At 38.8% G+C, this 27,594-nt stretch overlaps 1 protein-coding gene across 1 annotated transcript; it reads right to left on the reverse strand.

Moving 5' to 3' along the window:
* Positions 1–632: 632 nt before the first annotated feature.
* Positions 633–25,588, reverse strand: mitfa (melanocyte inducing transcription factor a). Its single transcript, XM_049479496.1, has 9 exons — positions 25,327–25,588; positions 24,341–24,568; positions 23,219–23,314; positions 21,652–21,769; positions 19,304–19,384; positions 18,423–18,479; positions 16,436–16,511; positions 15,263–15,410; positions 633–1,133 (listed from the first exon to the last, which is right to left on the reverse strand). Exons 1-9 carry the CDS (start codon positions 25,357–25,359, stop codon positions 717–719), a joined length of 1,254 nt encoding a protein of 417 aa, XP_049335453.1. The 5' UTR covers positions 25,360–25,588; the 3' UTR covers positions 633–716.
* Between the last annotated feature and the right edge of the window lie 2,006 nt (positions 25,589–27,594).

Consider the following 27,594-nt stretch of genomic DNA (forward strand, 5'->3'; position numbering starts at 1 on the left):
GTAAAATAAATGAAGTAAAGTTTACTAAAAGAAAGGATTGATTCAGTAAAATAAATGAAGTAAAGTTTACTAAAAGAAAGGATTGATTCAGTAAAAATAAATGAAGTAAAGTTTAATAAAAGAAAGGATTGACTCAGTAAAATAAATGAAGTAAAGTTTACTAAAAGAAAGGATTGATTCAGTAAAATAAATGAAGTAAAGTTTACTAAAAGAAAGGATTGATTCAGTAAAAATAAATGAAGTAAAGTTTAATAAAAGAAAGGATTGATTCAGTAAAAATAAATGAAGTAAAGTTTACTAAAAGAAAGGATTGATTCAGTAAAAATAAATTAAGTAAAGTTTACTAAAAGAAAGGATTGATTCAGTAAAAATAAATGAAGTAAAGTTTTTAAAATAAAGGATTGACTGAAGTTCAGTTTACTTATTCTCTCTGTGTAACTCCATTTAAGTTTTGAAACTTGAAGTTGAAGTTATTTAATTTGATCTGAAATTAAATTTACTTTAAAAAAGCAAATGCAGAAAGTTGCAAAACATTTTTTTTAAAAGTAAATTTTACGCATCATATTTTTTTTATTCAGTGTTGGAGACCCCTGATCTGTACAGTACTGTATAACATCTTCTCTAGTCATTAATTCTAGAATAAAGGCCTCTTTATTCAGGCAGTATAAACAGCAGTAAAGGCAGTAGCTTTGGTTGTTTGGAGTCCGTTCTCAGTTCTAACAGCGCTTGTCGTTCTCCTCCACGCTGCTGCTGCTGCTGCGTCTGCTGCTGCTGTTGGAGGGCGTGGGGGAGCCTGACGACAGCAGGGGGTTGCCGGAGCCCATGGGTGACAGAGCGTTATCCATGAACATGTCCTCCAGCTTGCCGGAGGTTTTGTCGTGGGTGGAGTAGAGCACCGTGTCCGGCTCGTCCGTGGGGCTGTCGTTGTAGCTGATGGTGCCGTTGTTCAGGTCCAGGGTGGTGGGTCGGGTCAGGTCGGGGCTGGACAGGTGGGAGTGGGCGTACAGGTCGGAGGAGGAGCAGTCCCCCAGACCCGGCTCCTGCTTTATGGCTCGAGCCACCAGTTCAGAGGAGCAGAGAGCCGAGGAACCGCCTACAGCCAGACCGTGAGCTCGGGCCTGAATCTCCAGCTCCTGATACATTAAAACACAAAAATAAAGAAGATTAATCATCCAAAAGATGCATAAACAAAGAAAAATCCTGACAAACAGTGTGAATATTTCATTACTAACTCTATTACTAATTATTCTATCAATATTTAGTGCAGTGTTATGCTTCAATAAGGATAATTCACTCATTTTTCATTAAAAAAAAAATACATGTTCAAACTTTTTTAATGTTGTTTCAGTTTTTGTTTTTGCAGGGTGTGGTTGCAAATACAGCAGTTGGACAATGAAACTGAAACACCTGGTTTTAGAGCTTTAGCCATGGTTTTATGTTTTTTTGGATACAATCCAGGTTAGCACCCGAACATCCCTTTCAGACAGCTTCCTCTTACAGCGTCCACAGTTAATCCTGTTGGATGTGGTTGGTGCTTCTTGGTGGGATGCTGACATTACCCTGGATACCGTGGTTCTTGATGCATCACAAAGACTTGCTGTCTTGGTCACAGATGCTCCAGCAAGACGTGCACCAACAATTTGTCCTCTTTTGAACTCTGGTATGTCTCATATAATGTTGTGTGCATTGCAATATTTAGAGCAGAACTGTGCTCTTACCCTGCTAATTGAACCTTCACACTCTTTACGCTCTTACTGGTGCAATGTGCAATTAATGAAGATTGAACACCAGGCTGCTCCAATTTAGCCATGAAACCTAAAATCCCACACTAAAATGATGACAGGTGTTTCAGTTTCATTGTCCAAACCCATGTATGTGAGATGATGAACCATTTTTATATGATATGTTGATTAAACTAATTAAAGCAAGCAGAAAAAAAGTTTCATACTAAAAAAAAATACTTTTAACTATTTTTCCTAGATCTTCAAATTACTCCAGTGGATACAGATATAGCATTTTAGTGCTTAAGTACAGTAGTGAAGTACTTCTACTTCCTTATTATATATCTACTAAAATGCTGTATCTGTATCTAATGGAGTATTTTTTTTATATTCAGTACAGTACTTAAGTACTAAAATGCTGTATCTGTATCTACTGAAGTATTATTTTTACTTTACTATTGTACTTAAGCACATAAGTTACCAGTCAAGTTTTTGATATTATTGTGTCCAAATTTAAGCCATAAAACCAGTGATTGTTGCTTGATTTAGGTCTTATTTCACTTATTTTGAGACTTTTCATTTGCTTATATAGGAAATCTTACTAGGAAAACTCTGCTTACCCCACTAGCAGATTTTATTATATCACATATAAGCATATACATCTCAATTTTTGCAGTGTTGACATTTGTATTCTATATTCAGTGTTGGGAAGTAACGGATTACATGTAACGGCGTTACGTAATCAGATTACAAATTATAAGTAACTCTAATCCGTTACAGTTACTGCTTCAGTAAGTGGTAATCAGATTACAGTTACTCTGCTAAAATAAAAGGGTTACATTGCGGTACTTTCCTATTTTTGCTCTTCCAATCCAACACCGACAAAACGCAAATAACATTTTGGGGTGAAATCGCTCTGATATGACAGGGAACTGTCTGCCCCTCCTCCCGTCTCGCTGCACACACACACACAGGGAGGAGGGGCAGACAGCGGCTCCGCACACACAACGAGACGACATTAACTGACATTTTGGTCAACGAATAAAAACGAGACGAAAATGTTTGGCAGGGACGAAATCCAATCAGACTGATTTAGTTCTGTGAAAGGTAGGGACCAGTTAGGAAGAGATCCAATCACTGCTACTTTAGCGTCGCGCGCTCAGTTACAAACAGTTTCATGAGCTGATAGTGTGTTTAACTCGGCAGTGCACTAAAACACAGAACTGATACAGAACTCACTCATTAAGATCAGATCATCTGTTTAGTCTCACAGTGGGAAAGATATAGCTAGTGTTAAAGCAGGAACAGGTCAGAAAGAAACTCAATAATATAACGAAAATAAAACAATAAAATAAGTGAATCTATGAACCCAAAAGTCTGAGTACAGTTCCTTACAGCACTTTCTCATAAGTTTCTCACTTTAACTCATGAAGTCTCTCAGTACATCCTGAGAGCATCTCTACAGGACAGAGTGTGAATGTGTGTTTATGAGCTCATTTATAGACTGTAGCTCCAGTAGATAAAACTAGATCATTTAAAAGCTGTTTTTGCATCTACAGCTCTGTTCAAACTATAATTTAACTATTCAGATGTTTTATGACCTGATTTCTGGAGCAAAATTTTAAATGTGAAATATGTATAGTCACACACCTACAATAATAATAATAATAATATACATTAAATCATATATAAATATATTTCACTTTCAAACATTAACAATATTACTCAAGTGGTTATTAAACGTTTCATTTCTTATAAGTGTAGAGTTAATAATTCAAGGGAACTGATGAGAAAGCATTTACATTTACACCCTTTACATTTTAGTCGACTAAATTTACTGTAATTTTAGTCGACTATATTCTTATGACATTAAGTCGACTAAAACTAAGTTGACTAAATTACTAAATTGTGACTAAAACTAAATGCTATTTTCATCACAAGACTATGACTAAGACTAAATCAAAAATTGTTGTCAAAATTAACACTGGTGGCAAACCTGCAAATAGATAGCTTACAGTTGTTGTTACATTGTTTGGTTTTTAATGGTTTTATCATCAATTCATAAAAGTGTTTCATAAAATTGTTTGATAATGTTTTCATAAGTATTTTTATGAAGTGATTGAAAAGGCTTTTTTAATTGTTTATCTATTTGTTGAAAAATAAAAGAATAATATGCAATATGTGGTTGCTACATTCATTCAGGCTTAAAAAAATGACAATATTGTAAGTAATCCAAAGTAATCAGATTACGTTACTCACTTGAAGTAATGTAACTGATTACGTTACAAATTACATTTTGAGTGATGTAATCAGTAATCTGTAAGGGATTACATTTTAAAAGTAACCTTCCCAACTCTGTCTATATTTAAACATTGACACATATAATTTATATGAATTATTTGATTTCTATGATTCATAGCATGTTTTTATTCCAAACTTCCTCGCCTGCTTAGATTAATTAGGCCATCAGTATATTCACATAACCACAGACCCGCCGTCCTCCCCTTTTAAATGTGTGAAAATTAGTGAAACTCCACTTTAAAGAGTGACTGAAGTGTAAAATTAACATTTCCTGTTTTAGTGCAGTTAGAAGTGACCTTTAAAGCAGAACTACTACACTCTTAATATCTGCTGAAAAGGTTGAGCATTCGTAGAGATAAAAGGTCAAATAAAAACAAATCTAAATGTGTTCAGTATCTTACAAAATGATACACCCCTCACATTTCTGTAAATATTTTATATTTGCTTATATTAAACAGAATGATCTTCCAGTGGGTTAAGTAAATTTGTAATCTTAATTATTAAGAAAATAAATTAGTAAAGTAAAACTTAAATCAAGCAAAAAACTGATTTTTTGCTTGAATAAGAATATATTGTTGTGTTGGGTTAAGGTTGTGTTGGGTTGTGTTGAGTTAAGTTGAGTTGGGATGGTTTGGGCTGTGTTGGGTTGTGTTGGGTTGAGTCGTGTTGTGTTGTGTTGGGTTGTGTTGAGGTTGGGCTGTGTTGGGTTGGGCTGTGTTGGGCTGTGTTGGGTTGTGTTGTGTTGGGTTGTGTTGAGGTTGTGTTGGGTTGTGTTGGGGTCATGTTGGGTTGGGTTGTGTTGGGCTGAGGTTGTGTTGGGTTGTATTGGGTTTGAGTTGGGTTGTGTTGGGTTGAGGTTGAGTTGTGTTGGATGGGATGGGTTGTGTTGTGTTGGGCTGTGTTGTGTTGGCTTGCGTTGAGGTTGTGTTGGGCTGTGTTGTGTTGAGGTTGTGTTGTGTTGAGTTGTGTTGTGTTGAGGTTGAGTTGGGTTGTGTTGGGTTAAAGTTGTGTTGAGGTTGGGTTGAGCTGTGTTGGTTTGGGTTGAAGTTGAGGTTGGGTGGGCTGTGTTGTGTTGTGTTGAGGTTGTGTTGTGTTGTGTTGGGCTGTGTTAGGTTGTGTTGGGTTGGGTTGTGTTGGGTTGGATTGGGTTGTGTTGTGCTGGGATGTGTTGTGTTGGGTTGTGTTGGGTTAAGTCATGTTATGTTGTATTGGGCTGTGTTGGATTGTGTTGGGTTGTGTTCTGTTGGGTTGTGTTGTATTGGGCTGTGTTGGATTGTGTTGGGTTGAGGTTGTGTTGTGTTGTGTTGGGTTGGGTTGTGTTGGGTTGGGTTAAGGTTGGGTTGAGGTTGTATTGGGTTGTGTTGTGTTTGGGTTAAAGTTGTGTTGGGCTGTGTTGTGTTGTATTGGGTTGTGTTGTGTTGTGTTGTGTTGGGCTGTGTTGTGTTGTGTTGTGTTGTGTTGTGTTGGGTTGTGTTGTGTTGAGGTTGTGTTGGGTTGTGTTGGGTTGGGTTAAAGTTGTGTTGGGCTGTGTTGTGTTGGGCTGTGTTGGTTTGTTTTGTGTTGTGTTGTGTTGGGTTGAGTCGTGTTGTGTTGTGTTGGGCTGTGTTGGGTTGGGTTGTGTTGTGGTGTGTTGTGTTGGGCTGTGTTAGGTTGGGTTGTGTTAGGTTGTGTTGGGTTGTGTTGTGTTGGGCTGTGTTGGGTTGTGTTGGGTTGGGTTGTGTTAGGCTGTGTTGGGTTGTGTTGAGGTTGTGTTGTGTTGTGTTGGGCTGTGTTGGGTTGTGTTGTGGTGTGTTTTGTTGGGCTGTGTTGGGTTGGGCTGTGTTGGGCTGTGTTGGGTTGTGTTGGTTTGGGTTGTGTTAGGCTGTGTTGGGTTGTGTTGAGGTTTTGTTGTGTTGTGTTGGGCTGTGTTGGGTTGTGTTGGGTTGTGTTGGGCTGTGTTGTGTTGGGTTGGGGTTGTGTTGTGTTGTGTTGGGCTGTGTTGTGTTGTGTTGGGTTGAGTCGTGTTGTGTTGTGTTGGGCTGTGTTGGATTGTGTTGGGTTGGGTTGTGTTAGGCTGTGTTGGGTTGTGTTGAGGTTGTGTTGTGTTGTGTTGGGCTGTGTTGGGTTGGGTTGTGTTGTGGTGTGTTGGGCTGTGTTGGGTTGGGCTGTGTTGGGCTGTGTTGGGTTGTGTTGTGTTGTGTTGTGTTGGGCTGTGTTTGGGTTAAAGTTGTGTTGGGCTGTGTTGTGTTGTATTGGGTTGTGTTGTGTTGTGTTGGGCTGTGTTGTGTTGTGTTGGGTTGTGCTGTGTTGAGGTTGTGTTGGGTTGTGTTGGGTTGGGTTAAAGTTGTGTTGGGCTGTGTTGTGTTGGGCTGTGTTGGTTTGTTTTGTGTTGTGTTGTGTTGGGTTGAGTCGTGTTGTGTTGTGTTGGGCTGTGTTGGGTTGTGTTGGGTTGTGTTGTGGTGTGTTGTGTTGGGTTGGGTTGTGTTAGGTTGTGTTGGGTTGGGTTGTGTTGGGCTGTGTTGGGTTGTGTTGGGTTGGGTTGTGTTAGGCTGTGTTGGGTTGTGTTGAGGTTGTGTTGTGTTGTGTTGGGCTGTGTTGGGTTGTGTTGTGTTGGGCTGTGTTGGGTTGGGCTGTGTTGGGCTGTGTTGGGTTGTGTTGGTTTGGGTTGTTTTAGGCTGTGTTGGGTTGTGTTGAGGTTGTGTTGTGTTGTGTTGGGCTGTGTTGGGTTGTGTTGGGTTGTGTTGGGCTGTGTTGTGTTGTGTTGGGTTGGGGTTGTGTTGTGTTGTGTTGGGCTGTGTTGTGTTGGGTTGAGTCGTGTTGTGTTGTGTTGGGCTGTGTTGGATTGTGTTGGGTTGGGTTGTGTTAGGCTGTGTTGGGTTGTGTTGAGGTTGTGTTGTGTTGGGCTGTGTTGGGTTGGGTTGTGTTGTGGTGTGTTGTGTTGGGCTGTGTTGGGTTGGCTGTGTTGGGCTGTGTTGGGTTGTGTTGTGTTGGGTTGTGTTGGGCTGTGTTGTGTTGTGTTGGGTTGGGGTTGTGTTGTGTTGTGTTGTGTTGGGCTGTGTTGGGTTGTGTTGGGTTGTGTTGTGTTGTGTTGTGTTGGGTTGAGTCGTGTTGTGTTGTGTTGGGCTGTGTTGGATTGTGTTGGGTCGGGTTGTGTTAGGCTGTGTTGCTTTGTGTTGAGGTTGTGTTGTGTTGTGTTGGGATGTGTTGGGTTGTGTTGGGTTGTGTTGGGTTGTGTTAGGTTGTGTTGGGTTGGGTTGTGTTGGGCTGTGTTGGGTTGTGTTGGGTTGGGTTGTGTTAGGCTGTGTTGGGTTGTGTTGAGGTTGTGTTGTGTTGTGTTGGGCTGTGTTGGGTTGTGTTGTGTTGGGCTGTGTTGGGTTGGGCTGTGTTGGGCTGTGTTGGGTTGTGTTGGTTTGGGTTGTTTTAGGCTGTGTTGGGTTGTGTTGAGGTTGTGTTGTGTTGTGTTGGGCTGTGTTGGGTTGTGTTGGGTTGTGTTGGGCTGTGTTGTGTTGTGTTGGGTTGGGGTTGTGTTGTGTTGTGTTGGGCTGTGTTGTGTTGGGTTGAGTCGTGTTGTGTTGTGTTGGGCTGTGTTGGATTGTGTTGGGTTGGGTTGTGTTAGGCTGTGTTGGGTTGTGTTGAGGTTGTGTTGTGTTGGGCTGTGTTGGGTTGGGTTGTGTTGTGGTGTGTTGTGTTGGGCTGTGTTGGGTTGGCTGTGTTGGGCTGTGTTGGGTTGTGTTGGGTTGTGTTGGGCTGTGTTGTGTTGTGTTGGGTTGGGGTTGTGTTGTGTTGTGTTGTGTTGGGCTGTGTTGGGTTGTGTTGGGTTGTGTTGTGTTGTGTTGTGTTGTGTTGGGTTGAGTCGTGTTGTGTTGTGTTGGGCTGTGTTGGATTGTGTTGGGTCGGGTTGTGTTAGGCTGTGTTGCTTTGTGTTGAGGTTGTGTTGTGTTGTGTTGGGATGTGTTGGGTTGGGTTGGGTTGTGTTGTGGTGTGTTGGGCTGTGTTGGGTTGGGCTGTGTTGGGCTGTGTTGGGTTGTGTTGTGTTGGGCTGTGTTTGGTTGTGTTGGGTTGTGTTGGGCTGTGTTGTGTTGGGTTGGGGTTGTGTTGTGTTGTGTTGGGCTGTGTTGTGTTGTGTTGTGTTGTGTTGGGTTGAGTCGTATTGTGTTGTGTTGGGCTGTGTTGGATTGTGTTGGGTTGGGTTGTGTTAGGCTGTGTTGGGTTGTGTTGAGGTTGTGTTGTGTTGTGTTGGGATGTGTTGGGTTGGGTTGTGTTGTGGTGTGTTGGGCTGTGTTGGGTTGGGCTGTGTTGGGCTGTGTTGGGTTGTGTTGGGTTGGGTTGTGTTGGGCTGTGTTGGGTTGTGTTGGGTTGTGTTGGGCTGTGTTGTGTTGGGTTGGGGTTGTGTTGTGTTGTGTTGGGCTGTGTTGGGTTGTGTTGTGTTGTGTTGTGTTGGGTTGAGTCGTGTTGTGTTGTGTTGGGCTGTGTTGGATTGTGTTGGGTTGGGTTGTGTTAGGCTGTGTTGGGTTGTGTTGAGGTTGTGTTGTGTTGTGTTGGGATGTGTTGGGTTGGGTTGTGTTGTGGTGTGGTGTGTTGGGCTGTGTTGGGTTGGGCTGTGTTGGGCTGTGTTGGGTTGTGTTGGGTTGGGTTGTGTTGTGTTGGGCTGTGTTGGGTTGTGTTGGGTTGTGTTGGGTTGTGTTGGGTTGGGGTTGTGTTGTGTTGTGTTGGGCTCTGTTGGATGTGTTGTGTTGGGTTGTGTTGTGTTGGGTTGAGTCGTGTTGTGTAGTGTTGGGCTGTGTTGGATTGTGTTGGGTTGTGTTGTGTTCTGTTTGGCTGTGTTGGGTTGGGTTGTGTTGAGGTTGGGTTGGGTTGGGCTGTGTTGGGCTGTGTTGGATTAAAGTTGTGTTGGGCTGTGTTGGGTTGTGTTGTGTTGGGTTGTGTTGTGTTGGGCTGTGTTGGGTTGTGTTGGGTTGTGGTGTGTTGTGTTGGGCTGTGTTGGGTTGTGTTAGGTTGTGTTGGGTTGTGTTGTGTTGGGCTGTGTTGGGTTGTGTTGGGTTGAGTTGTGTTAGGCTGTGTTGGGTTGCGTGAGGTTGTGTTGTGTTGAGGTTGTGTTGGGTTGTGTTGGGTTGGGTTAAAGTTGTGTTGGGCTGTGTTGTGTTGGGCTGTGTTGGTTTGTTTTGTGTTGTGTTGGGTTGAGTCGTGTCGTGTTGTGTTGGGCTGTGTTGGGTTGTGTTGTGTTGTGTTGTGTTGGGCTGTGTTGGGTTGGGTTGTGTTAGGTTGTGTTGGGTTGTGTTGTGTTGGGCTGTGTTGGGTTGTGTTGGGTTGGGTTGTGTTGGGCTGTGTTGGGTTGGGTTGTGTTAGGCTGTGTTGGGTTGTTTTGAGGTTGTGTTGTGTTGGGCTGTGTTGGGTTGTGTTGTGTTGAGGTTGTGTTGGGTTGTGTTGGGTTGGGTTAAAGTTGTGTTGGGCTGTGTTGTGTTGGGCTGTGTTGGTTTGTTTTGTGTTGTGTTGGGTTGAGTCGTGTTGTGTTGTGTTGGGCTGTGTTGGGTTGTGTTGTGGTGTGTTGTGTTGGGCTGTGTTGGGTTGGGTTGTGTTGTGTTGGGCTGTGTTGGGTTGTGTTGGGTTGTGTTAGGCTGTGTTGAGGTTGTGTTGTGTTGTGTTGTGTTGTGTTGGGTTGTGTTGTGTTGTGGTGTGTTGTGTTGGGCTGTGTTGGGTTGTGTTGGTTTGGGTTGTGTTAGGCTGTGTTGGGTTGTGTTGAGGTTGTGTTGTGTTGGGCTGTGTTGGGTTGTGTTGGGTTGTGTTGGGCTGTGTTGTGTTGTGTTGGTTTGGGGTTGTGTTGTGTTGTGTTGGGCTGTGTTGGGTTGTGTTGTGTTGGGTTGTGTTGTGTTGGGTTGAGTCATGTTGTGTTGTGTTGGGCTGTGTTGGATTGTGTTGGGCTGGGTTGTGTTAGGCTGTGTTGGGTTGTGTTGAGGTTGTGTTGTGTTGTGTTGGGCTGTGTTGGGTTGAGTTGTGTTGTGGTGTGTTGTGTTGGGCTGTGTTGGGTTGGGCTGTGTTGGGCTGTGTTGGGTTGTGTTGTGTTGGGTTGTGTTGGGCTGTGTTGTGTTGTGTTGTGTTGGGGTTGTGTTGTGTTGTGTTGGGCTGTGTTGGGTTGTGTTGTGTTGGGTTGTGTTGGGTTGTGTTGGGTTGAGTCATGTTGTGTTGTGTTGGGCTGTGTTGGATTGTGTTGGGTTGGGTTGTGTTAGGCTGTGTTGGGTTGTGTTGAGGTTGTGTTGGGCTGTGTTGGGTTTTGTTGTGTTGTGGTGTGTTGTGTTGGGCTGTGTTGGGTTGGGCTGTGTTGGGCTGTGTTGGGTTGTGTTGTGTTGGGCTGTGTTGGGTTGTGTTGGGTTGTGTTGGGCTGTGTTGTGTTGGGTTGGGGTTGTGTTGTGTTGTGTTGGGCTCTGTTGGATGTGTTGTGTTGGGTTGTGTTGTGTTGGGTTGAGTCGTGTTGTGTAGTGTTGGGCTGTGTTGGATTGTGTTGGGTTGTGTTGTGTTCTGTTTGGCTGTGTTGGGTTGGGTTGTGTTGAGGTTGGGTTGGGTTGGGCTGTGTTGGGCTGTGTTGGATTAAAGTTGTGTTGGGCTGTGTTGGGTTGTGTTGTGTTGGGTTGTGTTGTGTTGGGCTGTGTTGGGTTGTGTTGGGTTGTGGTGTGTTGTGTTGGGCTGTGTTGGGTTGTGTTAGGTTGTGTTGGGTTGTGTTGTGTTGGGCTGTGTTGGGTTGTGTTGGGTTGAGTTGTGTTAGGCTGTGTTGGGTTGTGTGAGGTTGTGTTGTGTTGAGGTTGTGTTGGGTTGTGTTGGGTTGGGTTAAAGTTGTGTTGGGCTGTGTTGTGTTGGGCTGTGTTGGTTTGTGTTGTGTTGGGTTGAGTCGTGTCGTGTTGTGTTGGGCTGTGTTGGGTTGTGTTGTGTTGTGTTGTGTTGGGCTGTGTTGGGTTGGGTTGTGTTAGGTTGTGTTGGGTTGTGTTGTGTTGGGCTGTGTTGGGTTGTGTTGGGTTGGGTTGTGTTGGGTTGTGTTGGGTTGAGTCATGTTGTGTTGTGTTGGGCTGTGTTGGATTGTGTTGGGTTGGGTTGTGTTAGGCTGTGTTGGGTTGTGTTGAGGTTGTGTTGGGCTGTGTTGGGTTTTGTTGTGTTGTGGTGTGTTGTGTTGGGCTGTGTTGGGTTGGGCTGTGTTGGGCTGTGTTGGGTTGTGTTGTGTTGGGCTGTGTTGGGTTGTGTTGGGTTGTGTTGGGCTGTGTTGTGTTGGGTTGGGGTTGTGTTGTGTTGTGTTGGGCTCTGTTGGATGTGTTGTGTTGGGTTGTGTTGTGTTGGGTTGAGTCGTGTTGTGTAGTGTTGGGCTGTGTTGGATTGTGTTGGGTTGTGTTGTGTTCTGTTTGGCTGTGTTGGGTTGGGTTGTGTTGAGGTTGGGTTGGGTTGGGCTGTGTTGGGCTGTGTTGGATTAAAGTTGTGTTGGGCTGTGTTGGGTTGTGTTGTGTTGGGTTGTGTTGTGTTGGGCTGTGTTGGGTTGTGTTGGGTTGTGGTGTGTTGTGTTGGGCTGTGTTGGGTTGTGTTAGGTTGTGTTGGGTTGTGTTGTGTTGGGCTGTGTTGGGTTGTGTTGGGTTGAGTTGTGTTAGGCTGTGTTGGGTTGTGTGAGGTTGTGTTGTGTTGAGGTTGTGTTGGGTTGTGTTGGGTTGGGTTAAAGTTGTGTTGGGCTGTGTTGTGTTGGGCTGTGTTGGTTTGTTTTGTGTTGTGTTGGGTTGAGTCGTGTCGTGTTGTGTTGGGCTGTGTTGGGTTGTGTTGTGTTGTGTTGTGTTGGGCTGTGTTGGGTTGGGTTGTGTTAGGTTGTGTTGGGTTGTGTTGTGTTGGGCTGTGTTGGGTTGTGTTGGGTTGGGTTGTGTTGGGCTGTGTTGGGTTGGGTTGTGTTAGGCTGTGTTGGGTTGTTTTGAGGTTGTGTTGTGTTGGGCTGTGTTGGGTTGTGTTGTGTTGAGGTTGTGTTGGGTTGTGTTGGGTTGGGTTAAAGTTGTGTTGGGCTGTGTTGTGTTGGGCTGTGTTGGTTTGTTTTGTGTTGTGTTGGGTTGAGTCGTGTTGTGTTGTGTTGGGCTGTGTTGGGTTGTGTTGTGGTGTGTTGTGTTGGGCTGTGTTGGGTTGGGTTGTGTTGTGTTGGGCTGTGTTGGGTTGTGTTGGGTTGTGTTAGGCTGTGTTGAGGTTGTGTTGTGTTGTGTTGTGTTGTGTTGTGTTGGGTTGTGTTGTGTTGTGGTGTGTTGTGTTGGGCTGTGTTGGGTTGTGTTGGTTTGGGTTGTGTTAGGCTGTGTTGGGTTGTGTTGAGGTTGTGTTGTGTTGTGTTGGGCTGTGTTGGGTTGTGTTGGGTTGTGTTGGGCTGTGTTGTGTTGTGTTGGTTTGGGGTTGTGTTGTGTTGTGTTGGGCTGTGTTGGGTTGTGTTGTGTTGGGTTGTGTTGTGTTGGGTTGAGTCATGTTGTGTTGTGTTGGGCTGTGTTGGATTGTGTTGGGCTGGGTTGTGTTAGGCTGTGTTGGGTTGTGTTGAGGTTGTGTTGTGTTGTGTTGGGCTGTGTTGGGTTGAGTTGTGTTGTGGTGTGTTGTGTTGGGCTGTGTTGGGTTGGGCTGTGTTGGGCTGTGTTGGGTTGTGTTGTGTTGGGTTGTGTTGGGCTGTGTTGTGTTGTGTTGTGTTGGGGTTGTGTTGTGTTGTGTTGGGCTGTGTTGGGTTGTGTTGTGTTGGGTTGTGTTGGGTTGTGTTGGGTTGAGTCATGTTGTGTTGTGTTGGGCTGTGTTGGATTGTGTTGGGTTGGGTTGTGTTAGGCTGTGTTGGGTTGTGTTGAGGTTGTGTTGGGCTGTGTTGGGTTTTGTTGTGTTGTGGTGTGTTGTGTTGGGCTGTGTTGGGTTGGGCTGTGTTGGGCTGTGTTGGGTTGTGTTGTGTTGGGTTGTGTTGGGCTGTGTTGTGTTGTGTTGGGTTGGGGTTGTGTTGGGTTGTGTTGGGTTGTGTTGTGTTGGGTTGTGTTGGTTGAGTCGTGTTGTGTTGTGTTGGGCTGTGTTGGATTGTGTTGGGTTGGGTTGGGTTAGGCTGTGTTGGGTTGTGTTGAGGTTGTGTTGTGTTGGGCTGTGTTGGGTTGCGTTGTGTTGTGGTGTGTTGTGTTGGGCTGTCTTGGGTTGGGCTGTGTTGGGCTGTGTTGGGTTGTGTTGTGTTGGGTTGTGTTAGGCTGTGTTGGGTTGTGTTGGATTAAAGTTGTGTTGTGCTGTGTTGGGTTGTGTTGGGCTGTGTTGGGTTGTGTTGGGTTGTGTTGGGCTGTGTTGTGTTGTGTTGGGGTTGTGTTGTGTTGTGTTGGGTTGGGTTGAGTCGTGTTGTGTTCTGTTGGGCTGTGTTGGATTGTGTTGGGTTGTGTTGTGTTCTGTTTGGCTGTGTTGGGTTGTGTTGTGTTGAGGTTGTGTTGGGTTGGGTTGGGCTGTGTTGGGCTGTGTTGGATTAAAGTTGTGTTGGGCTGTGTTGGGTTGGGTTGTGTTGGGTTGTGTTGTGTTGGGCTGTGTTGGGTTGTGTTGGGTTGTGTTGTGGTGTGTTGTGTTGGGCTGTGTTGGGTTGGGTTGTGTTAGGTTGTGTTGAGTTGTGTTGTGTTGGGCTGGGTTGGGTTGGGTTGTGTTAGGCTGTGTTGGGTTGTGTTGAGGTTGTGTTGTGTTGTGTTGGTCTGTGTTGTGTTGTGTTGTGTTGGGGTGTGTTGGGTTGGGCTGTGTTGGGCTGTGTTGGGTTGTGTTGGGTTGGGTTGTGTTAGGCTGTGTTGGGTTGTGTTGAGATTGTGTTGTGTTGTGTTGGGCTGTGTTGGGTTGTGTTGGGTTGTGTTGGGCTGTGTTGTGTTGTGTTGGGGTTGTGTTGGGTTGTGTTGGGTTGTGTTGGGCTGTCTTGGGTTGTGTTGTGTTGGGTTGTGTTGGGTTGTGTTGGGCTGTGTTGTGTTGGGCTGTGTTGTTTTGGGTTGGGTCGTGTTGGGCTGTGTTGGGTTGGGTTGTGTTGGGCTGTGTTGTGTTGTGTTGGGTTGAGTCATGTTGGTTTGTATTGGGCTGTGTTGTGTTGGGCTGTGTTGTGTTGGGCTGTGTTGTGTTGGGTTGGGTCGTGTTGGGCTGTGTTGGGTTGGGTTGTGTTGGGCTGTGTTGGGTTGTGTTGGGTTGTGTTGGGTTGTGTTGGGTTAAAGTTGTGTTGGGTTTTGTTGTGTTGGGCTGTGTTGGGTTGAGTTGGGTTAAAGTTGTGTTGGGTTGTGTTGTGTTGTGTTGTGTTGTGTTGTGTTGGGTTGAGTTGTGTTGGGTTGTGTTGGGTTGTGTTGGGTTGTGTTGTGTTGGGCTGTGTTGGGTTGTGTTGGGTTGTGTTGGGTTGTGTTGGGTTGTGTTGGGTTGGGGTTGTGTTGTGTTGTGTCGGGTTGTGTTGGGTTGTGTTGGGCTGTGTTGTGTTGTGTTGTGTTGGGTTGGGTCGTGTTGGGCTGTGTTGGGTTGGGTTGTGTTGGGCTGTGTTGTGTTGTGTTGGGTTGAGTCATGTTGTGTTGTATTGGGCTGTGTTGGGCTGTGTTGTGTTGGGCTGTGTTGTGTTGGGCTGTGTTGTGGTGGGTTGGGTCGTGTTGGGCTGTGTTGTGTTGTGTTGTGTTGGGCTGTGTTGGGTTGTGTTGGGGTTGTGTTGGGTTGTGTTGGGTTGTGTTGGGTTAAAGTTGTGTTGGGTTGTGTTGTGTTGGGCTGTGTTGGGCTGTGTTGGGTTGGGTTGTGTTGGGTTAAAGTTGTGTTGGGTTGTGTTGGGTTGTGTTGGGTTAAAGTTGTGTTGGGTTGTGTTGTGTTGGGCTGTGTTGGGTTGTGTTGGGTTGTGTTGGGTTAAAGTTGTGTTGGGTTGTGTTGGGTTGTGTTGTGTTGGGTTGGGTTGAGTTGTGTTGTGTTGCGTTGAGTCATGTTGTGTTGTATTGGGCTGTGTTGTGTTGGGCTGTGTTGTGTTGTGTTATGTTGGGTTGGGCTGTGTTGGGTTGTGTTGGGCTGTGTTGGGTTGTGTTGGGGTTGTGTTGGGTTGGGTTGGGTTGGGCTGTGTTGGGTTGTGTTGGGGTTGTGTTGGGTTGTGTTGTGTTGGGTTGGGCTGTGTTGGGTTGTGTTGGGCTGTGTTGGGTTGTGTTGGGGTTGTGTTGGGTTGTGTTGGGTTGGGTTGTGTTGGGCTGTGTTGGGTTGTGTTGGGGTTGTGTTGGGTTGTGTTGTGTTGGGTTGGGCTGTGTTGGGCTGTGTTGGGTTGTGTTGGGGTTGAGGTGTACCTGAATGCGGAGCAGCAGGTGTCTGTTAGCATGCTCCAGTCTCTTGTGTCTGCTCTCCAGCTCTTTAGCTCTCTGCTGTTCTCTCTGCAGCTTCCGGATATAATCCACCGAGGCCTTCAGGATCGTCCCCTTATTCCACCTCATATCTCTACACAACATATTAACATCTTATTTATACATAAATCTTATTTTTTTAAATATCTAAACACAGAGAAACACAGAAAATAAACCTAACTAATTATATTCTCTGCGTTATTAAAACAAACTCAAAAAAGAGAAGAATTTAAGCATATCATCACTACCACACAAAAGCTTTGTATCTATTTTTTTTTATGTTTTTACTCTTTTTAACATGATGTGAGCACTTATATAAATAAACAGCTCTGTATAAAAATAGGAGAACACTTAAAAATGATGAGTTTCTTCGACTTTACTAAATTGAAAACCTCTGGAATATAATCAAGAGGAAGATGGATGATCACAAACCATCAAACCACCAAACTGAACTGCTTGAATGATTTTTTTGCACCAGGAGTAAAGCAGCATAAAGTTATCCAAAAGCAGTGTGTAAGACTGGTGGAGGAGAACATGATGCATGAAAAAAAAAAACTTTGATTAAAACCCAACCAGGGTTATTCCACCAAATATTGATTTCTGAACTCTTATGACTTTATGAATATAAACTTGTTTTCTTTGCATTATTTGAGGTCTGAAAGCTCTGCATCTTTTTTGTTATTTCAGCCATTTCTCATTTTCTGTAATTAAATGCTCTAATGAGAATATTTTTATTTAGAATTTGGGAGAAATGTTGGCTGTAGTTTATAGAATAAAACAACAATGTTTTCTGTGTATTTGAATCTGTTCCAGCACTGCTTTACTACATACAAGGGAAATTATACTTTTTTAAAAATACATTTCCAAATCTAAGTTTATTCCCATTGCAATGGACCACATGTAAGCTGTTAACCAATGACTTGTTTCTTAAAAAGCACAACATAATATAACTGTTTTGCTCATTTTTAAGCCATTTAAGTTTAATTCTGGATTTTGTGCAATTCACTGGTTATTCACTAGACCTGATGAGCTTAAATGGAAAAAATAAATTTAAAACAATGGGGGTGTTCTAATACTTTGGTACAGTATTTTACATATATACAATATTTTTTAACTTACGGATCATTAGATTTGGGGATTAGCGTCCCAAGTTCTTTAATTCTGTCGTTTATGTTGAAACGTCGTCTTCTTTCAACTGTAGACAGAAAAACGAAAATGTAAATATTTTAGATCCAGTTAAACAGCGCCTGTATCTGAACACACTTCTCTCATAACTTCACCAAATCTCCTTAATCTGTTATCGTACAGAATTAACGTCTATAATCTCTGACTATATAAACTGTACAGTATCTAAACCTCACCCAATCCTCTCTGCAGCTACAGAATAAATCCATACTGAGCTGAAATCTCACAAAACCGTACTGAACCAACGCGTGTAAAGCTGTTTATCTCAGCATTAGAAACTCATTTAACTACAAAAAACACCTCAGATTATATACAAACACATATTCTGACTTTATATTATATAGAGGTAATTACAAGTAGACACTTTCACTGATCACTGACTTTTTAATTAGTGTTTAGAATTGATTACAGATAGACACTCACTGATTAGTGACTTTATGTTTATTTGGGTTTAGTATTATAATGTTATATAGAGTTAATTACAGGTAGACGCTCTCACTGATCACTGACTTTATTCTTTATGTTTATTTGGGCTTAGTTTTCTTATCTTATATAGAGTTAATTACAGGTAGACACTCTCACTGACCACTGACCTTATTATTTATGTTTATTTGGGTTTAGTATTCTAATGTTATATAAATTTAATTACAGGTAGACACTCTCACTGACCACTGACTTTATTCTTTATGTTTATTTGGGCTTAGTATTCTAATGTTATATAGAGTTAATTACAGGTAGACACTCTCACTGATCACTAACTTAATTACTGTTTATTTGGGTTTAGTATTCTAATGTTATATAGAGTTAATTACAGGTAGACACTCTCACTGATCACTGACTTTATTCTTTATGTTTATTTGGGCTTAGTATTCTAATGTTATATAGCGTTAATTACAGGTAGACACTCTCACTTATCACTGACTTTATTATTTATGTTTATTTGGGTTTAGTATTCTAATGTTATATAGAGTTAATTACAGGTAGACACTCTCACTGATCACTGACTTTACTAATGTTTATTTGGGTTTAGTATTTTAATGTTATATAGAGTTAATTACAGGTAGACACTCTGACTGATCACTGACTTCATTCTTTATGTTTATTTGGGTTTAATATTCTAATGGTATATAGAGTTAATTACAGGTAGATACTCTCCCTGATCACTGACTTTATTCTTTATGTTTGTTTGGGTTTAGTATTCTAATGTTATATACTGTTAATTACAGGTAGACGTTCTCATTTATCACTGACTTTATTCATGTTTATTTGAGTTTATTCTAATGTTATATAGATTTAATTACAGGTAAACACTCTCACTGATCACTAACTTAATTACTGTTTATTTGAGTTTAATAATCTAATGTTATATAGAGTTAATTACAGGTAGACACTGTCCTTAATCATTGAGTATATTCTTTATGTTTATTTGGGTTTAATATTCTGATGGTATATAGAGTTAATTACAGGTAGACACTCTCACTGATCACTGACTTTATTCTTTATGTTTATTTGGGTTTAATATTCTAATGGTATATAGAGTTAATTACAGGTAGACACTCTCACTGATCACTGACTTTATTCTTTATGTTTATTTGGGTTTAATATTCTAATGGTATATAGAGTTAATTACAGGTAGACACTCTCACTGATCACTGACTTTATTCTTTATGTTTATTTGGGTTTAATATTCTAATGGTATATAGAGTTAATTACAGGTAGACACTCTCACTGATCACTGACTTTATTCTTTATGTTTATTTGGGTTTAGTATTCTAATGTTACATTGAGTTTTAAAAAAGAATGGTCAATGATATAATGCTTTAACTATCTCCATCTAAGCAGGCTACATTTATATAATTTCTTATTTATGTATAGATATAATTATTTTATGTATATATGTATAATAAAAAACAATTCTTACTTAAGTTGTGGTTGTCTTTCTTTTGTCTCTCCTTCACCATAGCTCTGACCTCCGCTTCTGTAACAGAGAACAATATAAAATCTATAAACCAAAAAATGTAAAAGCTTTTATTTTTTGTGTTATTAACTCAGGCACACTTTTTTGGTAATTTGCATTACTATCAATGTGATAAACAATTTTTTAATTATTCATCCATATTGTGTGCAATGTTTTTTTTTTTAACTACATCCTTTAAAAAAATAGAATTTAATTTGTAACAAACACACAATCTGAATTTATATAAAAATCATATCACATTACATTCATTTTTAATGTATAAAAACACACTCTAACACACTTTAACACTATTAATTTTATACACAGCTCTGGAAAATAATAAGAGAGCACTTAAAAATGAAAATGGATGATCACAAGCCATCAAACCACCAAACTGAACTGCTTGAATTTTTGCACCAGGAGTAAAGCAGCATAAAGTTATCCAAAAGCAGTGTGTAAGACTGGTGGAGGAGAACATGATGCCAAGATGCACGAAAAAAATGTGATTAAAAACCAGGATTATTTCAACTTGTTTTAGATTTTCTTTGCATTATTTGAGGTCTGAAAGCTCTGCATCTTTTTTGTTATTTCAGTCATTTCTCATTTTCTGTAAATAAACGCTCTAAATGAGAATATTTTTATTTGGAATTTGGGAGAAATGTTGTCTGTAGTTTATAGAATAAAACAACAATGTTCATTTTACTCAAACATAAACCTATAAATAGCAAAATCAGAGAAACTGATTCAGAAACTGAAGTGATCTCTTCATTTGATCCAGAGCTGTATATTGGTATTTTGATATTTGAGTTAGTTGATATTTGAGAGGCTGAGTAAAGGGAACGTACCTACTGGAAGGCCTTCAGGCCTCTCATAAGAGTCAAACTTGCCACATGGTCCAGGTTTGTCCACGTGCATCATGCCTGGAGCTGAGTGAGTATTTAATACAGTTTTCATTTCATATCTGAAATTGTGCATTTATAATTGCACACAATATGGATATGGTCCATATTTTTAAGTGGTTATTAAAGAAATAATTTACATTAACCCTCTATGGCAAAAATTATACTTTTAAGGAAAAAATATATATATTTTTTGGAAGCTTGGGCGTTCCTGTGGATATAGCAAACTTAAAATTACATTTTAATAAAAAAAAAATAGAAGCACTGATTCATCAAGATTTATCTCTCTTCAATACAAGTGGTTTAAAAATAGTCAGAATGTAAACTAAAGCCAAATATATTTATATACATATTCCTGTACACACACATACATATATATATATATATATATATATACATAATTTTGTTTATGACCCACTTGTATGCCTTTCTGTATTGGACGTAGGAAATTAAAGAACATATTATAAGAATAAATAAGTAAAACAAAGTATAGAAAGGTTTAATGACCCAAAATTAAAATTATTATTTTTTGCCTAAGGGCATCACTATCAATCAATCAATTAATAAACCTTTATTTAAACTCAGAGTAAACTTGGATCACTTAATCATTTAAAATATTTAGTTTCTAGGCACCATCAGAAAGCATGTGATTGTTTAAAATGAGTTTTTTACATTAGTTTTTAGTTTTTTCTTATTATTTTATTTTTTATTTGTTTTATTTATTTAGTTTTGTTTATTTATTTATTTATTCATGTAGTTATTTTTGTTTATTTCTTTATTCTTATTTTTTAATTTTGAATCCTATGTTCTTCGATCATTATTTTTCATTTTATTATTTCTTAGCATTCTTATCATTTTACTTTATTTTTACTATTATTATATTTTCCTCATTTCATATTTTATAAATTCTTTACTTTTTCTTTATGGTCATTTTAGAATTTCCTGTTTTTTTTTTTACATATAGATTTTATTCATCTATATTAAACGTCAATTTAAAATTTGTATTGCTCTTATTTATTATTTTTTACTATTTTGTTCCTATTTATTTCTAATTCCTCATTAAATATTTTTGAACCCTTTTAAATTGTAAATGCTCGGCAACATTGCAAATGAGAGTAACCCCCAATGTTTTCCCGAGTGAAAATAAAGGTTGATTGATTGATTGATTGATTGATTGATATTGAGGGTGGGATCGTCAAAGAAAAGAATAAATAATAAAAAAGACCCAGCATTTTAATAAAATATATAAGATACTTTAAAGTAAAATATAAAACAAATAAGACAAAAATAAGAATTTAGTAGGATCATACAATCCTAGTTAAGAAAATTTAAGATAATAAAAATTATAAGAATGCAACAACCGATTAAAAAATAAAACTAGGCGCATAAAAGTATAAAAATTTAATATATAATAAGCAATAACTAAAAACAATTAAAGAAAAATATGCAGAAGTAAAATGAAATAATACTAAAAATGAAAAAATAAAGACAGCTAAAACTAATTAAAATAAACAAAAAGTTACCTTAAAAATAAATATGACCAAAAATCAGGCTGTCTGCAGGTGGTTAGATATTAAAAGTTTAAAATAATTTAGTGACTCCAGTGAACTGAGTTTTTGAGTTTCAGTGTTTTTTGTAGTGAACTCGCTCCTGCTCTGTAGCTAAAAGCAGATTTTTTGAATATTTAGAATATATTATGCCACAGAGGGTTAAGTGTATTTCTGCCACTTAGATAATAAAAATTATAGCAATGCAAATACATATAAATAAATAAAACTAAGCACATAAAATAGTAAAAATCAAATACATAATAAGCACTAACTAAAAACAATAAAAGAAGAAGAAAAGTTGAAAATATAAATAAAAGTAGAATAAAATTAAATAGACTATAAAAGAAAGGTAAAAAGACAGCTAAAACAAAGCAAAATAAAAAAAAGTTAAAAATTTAAAACAAGCAAAAAACAATAAAAAAACTAACAGTGGCAGGCTGGTTAGAGAATAGAAGTTTAAAATGATTTTTTTTAGAATGAGTTTTAGAGTTTTTTGTAGTGAATGCTGCTCTGTAGCTAAAAGCAGATTTTTCTATATTCAGAATCTATTATGCCACAGTGGGTTAAGTGTATTTCTGACACTAATATAATTTTAGATATAATTTGTATGCTGTAAATTGTAATAATCTTCAAAAAATTAACAATATTAACTTTTTCAACTCATTTTCAACACATTTTCTAAACATTAGATTGAATTTGGGGGATTTATTTACAGTAAACGCAGACAGAAATAAAGGTTTATACCTGAAAATTCCCTTTTAACGTTGGGTAAGTTGGATGAGCAGGAGTTTCCCATGCCGACCCCTCCAGGAGGAAGCGTGTGATTACTGTAGATATCCAGCAGATTCGCAGAAACAGGGATCTAACAAAAATTAACACAAAATAAATAAATGTAGTTTATTTAGACATTAGTCTATCTAATGTAAATCTGTTATTGCACTGCAGATCCAGCCTAACAGTGTTTCATTTTACTGTATAACCCAGTATGAGTATAATGACAAATGAGAAAATTAACTCAACTTTACTTAACTTTAATATTAAAATCATATAAACTAGTTAATTGATATCCACATACAGCTAATAAATACAAATATAAATACATGTATTATCTTTGTACACATAGCACAAGATTCAGTGTACTCTCCTTATTAATACAATACAATATAAAAGTAATACAGTATAAAATATCATGACAATTACAATACATCTATACATGTGATAAATATATACTAAATGTGAGGTTGGATATATGAATATATATATATATATATATATATATATATATATATATATATATATATATATATATATATATATATATATATATATATATATTTATATATATAAGTTAAATTGTTAACTTGATATATTGTCATTGACCTACTAATTTACAAACAAGTAAATTGAACTCGATTGGTTAAATGGTGAAATACGACAATCTAAAAAATCAGTTGATTTCGGATTTATGGTATATGGTATATTATATTTACTATATTTTCTGTAGTTTGTGTGTTCTTTAGACTTGTATAATCAAAATTATTAACGCTAGTTCACAGACATATTTCACCATTTAGCCAATTACAATAAATTATGTGTTTAATTTATTTTATTGAATAATAAAATATTGTATATATATATATATGTATAAAGTTAAATTGTTAACTCAATATATTGTCATTGACCTATTTATTTACAAACAAGTATCTATTTATCTTTTGATTTATGGTATATATTGATAACTACACAAATATTATATGCCTAATATGATTAAAGAAGTACTATGTATATATATTTTAATATATGTGTATATGTGTATAAATATATATATATATAAAATATATATATATATATATATATATATATATATATATATATATATATATATATATATTTGTAGTTTGTGTGTTCTTTAGACTTGTATAATCCAAATTATTAATGCTAGTATTTTGATATTAATAGGCAATTGATAATCAAACAGATACTGTGTATTTATCAATATATACCATAAATTAAAAATCAAATGTCTAGACTTTTTAGATTGTAATATTTCACCATTTAACCAATCACAATGTGGTTCAATTTACTTGTTTGTAAATGAATAGGTCAATTGTATATTGACACTGTATATTTATTAATCTATAAACAGTGAATCTCTCAGTGTTAAATTAAATGTGTAGTTTTATACCAACATCATATTTTGATGTGACTAATTCACAGACATATTTCAGCAATTAGACAATTACAATGAATTATGTGTTGAATTTATTTTATTGAATTATTGGAAATGAACAAGAAAGTTTATTCTTCTTACTGTATTCGCCATCTGTAGTCCTGTATCCATGAGTCCGAGTATATCATCATTATAACTCGACTCCAGGCTGATAATATCTTCAATTACATCGTCCATCTGCAGCAGCAGCAGCACCAAAAACAAAAGAGAACAGAAAACAAAAACACAAAATACACTTTAATTACATTTAATCAGATATAAAAAAGGAACTCTATTAATTACTCTGTAGGTACAAGTACAGATAATATGGTTTAAGTATCAAATCAAGCTTTTTTTTTTTACTCTTTGAGTAAAAGTGTAGTAAAATTTCTCTAATTCCAAAACTACTTAAAGTATAAAAGTAAAAGTAAATAGAACTGATTGAATTTTTGCACCAGGAGTAAAGCAGCATAAAGTTATCCAAAAGCAGTGTGTAAGACTGGTGGAGGAGAACATGATGCCAAGATGCATGAAAAAAAAAACTGTGATTAAAAACCAACCAGGGTTATTCCACCAAATATTGATTTCTGAACTCTTAAAACTTTATGAATATGAACTTGTTTTCTTTGCATTATTTGAGGTCTGAAAGCTCTGTTTATAGAACTCTAGCTCTCTAGTTTATAGAACAAAACAACAATGTTCATTTTATTCAAACATAAACCTATAAATAGCAAAATCAGAGAAACATATTCTTCCCCCAGTCCTTAATCATGTTAATCTGAGCTAAAGGCTTAAGATGCTGTTTCCATGTGGGTCAGCCAGACGTCTTCCTGTAGCAGTTTTTTCTCCAGTTTCCAAGAGTCTTTTGAAGGTTTTATCTGTAATTTATCTAAAGAAAAGACTTCTACTTTTAAAAGTTACAGATTTCTCTGTGTTTCTGTGTCTTTTTTTAGTCATTATTTTGATTTGTAATTTGGGAGAAATGTTGTCTGTAGTTTATAGAATAAAACAACAATGTTCATTTTAGTCAAACATAAACCTATAAATAGCAAAATCAGAGAAACTGATTCAGAAATTGAAGTTGCCTCTTAATTTTTCTCATTGCTTGAGTTAGAAACAGTTAAACCAGTAAAATCATGCAAATAATAAAATTGACATTAATGCATGTTCTAGATTCCTCATAAACGCATATATTTCTATTTTAAACATATATACTGTACGTACCTCTTTCTCGCAGTTGGAGGTGAGGGTGAGCAGGGCCATAGGGCTGTTCGGGGCGCTGGCTCCTGGGCCGGGGGGCATGCCGTGCTCCGGGGGCTGGCTCGGGCACGGCCCACTGCTGGCCTGTGGGCTGAGTTTGGCCCCCAGGGTGCTGGACAGGTAATGCTTCACCTGGTGCCTCTGGGCCTGCTGGAGGTGGTACTTAGTGGGGTTCTCCAGGTGAGTCTGTACCTGGACGGAGGATTGTGAACAAATTCAGAGCAAATTCAGTACATTTCTGTAGGATTGAGACATATATTTAGCATATATTTTGGGTGACATTGGTAGACATACATTCGATTGGTTTAAAAATGTAAATTTAAAGTGTTTATGCAATATTAGCATATAATATAACAGCTAATTAGCCTATTCCATAAGAAATACATTAACAAGTACACTACAAGTGCAGCAAGTACTAAATTCATTGCACTATAAACTATAAATATATATACTATATATTTACGATCAATAACAATACAAACAACTTAAAAACAAAACAAACACCAGCACAAAAACATCACAATGTCAATTAAAGTCAATTATCAAGACTAGAATAAAAAAAACGCAGTTGCTTTAAAAGCATTGACTTTCAGTTTTAGGTCTAATTAACTTAATTTTACTGTAATTCCAGTGTATTTCTTTACATATTCCCAGACATATACGTAGATTTATTTATGACCCACATTGTCTATGCCTCATTGTATTGGACATATAAGTGCTAGGAAACATTATATAAAGTTTAAAATTAAAATATGAATAAATGAGTAAAAAAAACAAGTAGGAAAAAGTTTAGTGACCCAAATTTTGGGTTAAACACCCTCAATCAATCAAACCTTTATTTAAACTTGGATTACTGAATGATTTTAAAAATGAGCTGTAATCATTTTTACTCAATTTTTAAGGCCAATCAAATTCTATGTAAAGTCAATTCCTGTCAAATCACGTCTTACCTGGTAATGGCTGTACTCAAGCATCTCCAACATGTTGTCTTGTGCAATGAATCAGTTCATAAACCTCAATAAACGTTGATAAACGCCGATAAATATTCCCTTCGTCAGGTTGAACCCTTTACGATGGCCAAGCGAGAAAATAAGCTAACAAGCTAACGAGCTAAGGGCTAATGAGCTAACGAGTCAAATCGCAAATGAGCGCCAGTGGAGCTCCTCAGCAGGTCGAGCTCAATCTGAGGATATTTAAGGAAGGGGAGGAGATCTATTTGCCCTCATACTGAGATTTTTCCCCTAAAATGAAGACTTTATGCTTTTATAGAGTTCATTTGACGTCACCATCCCCAATTCACAAAAGCCCCTTTTAACTGATGGGTAGCTAGTCTCTAAACTGAAACTGGCTTTAGGCTAACTACTGTTTCATCTTTAGTTCCGCTCGCCCGGCATAAAACATTGTTTGTTCTGAGCATCGAGGAGACAATCGCCGCCACTGTGCCTTCAAAAACGAGGCAGAGTAAATTCTGAAATGCTGGAGAGAGAGGAGACGAACTCATACACACCACAAACAACACACACTCCTCCAAACACACACTCCTCCAAACACACACACTCCTCCAAACACACACTCCTCCAAACACAACCCTTTAAACTCTTCTCATGAGCTTTAAAACTCCTTCAACCTGTCGCTAATCATACGATTTACTTCACTGAGAAGTTCTGAAAAGTTCTGCTGCTGACGAAGAAGCAGGACGAGTAAATGGATAGATGGAGTTTAGATGGTCCATTATACTGTAGATGCGTCACCAACATTCATCTGACATTCAACAAAACATCCATTAACCCTACCTTCAAATTTACTATAAAGTATTTACTTTTATGCTTGGCTATTTTAACCTCCAGACAATTATAATATACTGATTAAAATTGTAACAAAAATTTATTTCACATGCTATACATATATAGCCTTCAAAACAATACCCCCACTTATACAACCAGAATACATGTGAAAATAGAGACCTTTTTAATGTTTTAATGTCAAGCTGTGTGAAAGGATGGACGAGGAGAGTGGAAACACACACGCAAGTAATCTTTTATGAAAATAACAAACAATCAAACAATAAAACAAACAGGAACTTGTACAACAAACTGAATCACAAACAGAATTCAAAAAACGCAGCCGAGACAGATGTATACACGCACAAGAACCGACAAACTAACACTGAACACACAGGAGCTTAAATACACACACAAGGCGGAAAGGGACAAGTAACACTTGGGGACCTATTAATGAGGGGAGGAGCTACAAATTAACACAGGTGACAACAGTAGAGGTAAAGACACGGATGAACACAGGGGTGGAGCTACATATGAAAACAGACAGAGCACTAGGGGAAATGACAGGCATGAGGCACAGGTAAACAAACACAGGGAAATGTGACCACAGAAGTGGAACAGGGCAGAGATTTATATTATTTATAAATACATATTTTTGTCATTTAAAACATAAAGGGCCCTACTTTAGGTATTTTTAGTGCATCGGTTAATTGTGGGGCGTGCAGCTTGATGTAGGGTAGGGTGTGATTTAGGGTGTATTGTGAGGGCGCTAAATATGCGCCTTACGCAGATCGAGATCATGGGTGTGTTTTCGGTGTAATGTAAATGTCACGCATGGCGCTGAAACTGCACCTGTCTCCCCCACACTCAGCTCTACCTGCGACTTCAGTTCACAAAACTACACTACCCAGAATGCACCAGACTGTGACTCTCACGATCACATGACCTCTCCAGAGGAAATCGTTCTCCTGAGTACTAGCACCTGGGGATCCAGGTATAAAAGACTGCCCTGAACTCAGAGCTGCAGTGTTGAGTATTGTTTGGTTCCGCTCTGCATTACAACACGTTTCTTTTGCTACTTTGATCTCTATGTATACTTGTTTTTTCCGTGAACTCCGACCTCGATTCCTGCCTGACTATTTTTTAAAGTATTTGTTTTTAGTCTTGTTTGTCTGAGTTCTGCCCAAATATGACAGTGAAATATAAACTAATCAGTGTATCAGTTGTCATTCCCTTTAAGAGGCGGGTGAGCTCTGACTTTGGCACGTTCGTATTTTAACAATGCGGCGCTTTTGTGCGTCTCAGCAGAGACAGATACTGAGCTGTTCGTTAACGCTGTGAAGATACACCAGCAGCTCATTTAAAGGAACAGCAATATCTGTGTGCATTTAATGAGTGGAGAAGTACACAAGAAGGCTCAAAGCCTGAAAATAAAGA

Source organism: Astyanax mexicanus, chromosome 5 (genome assembly GCF_023375975.1).
Source record: "Astyanax mexicanus isolate ESR-SI-001 chromosome 5, AstMex3_surface, whole genome shotgun sequence".
NCBI lineage: Eukaryota > Metazoa > Chordata > Actinopteri > Characiformes > Acestrorhamphidae > Astyanax > Astyanax mexicanus.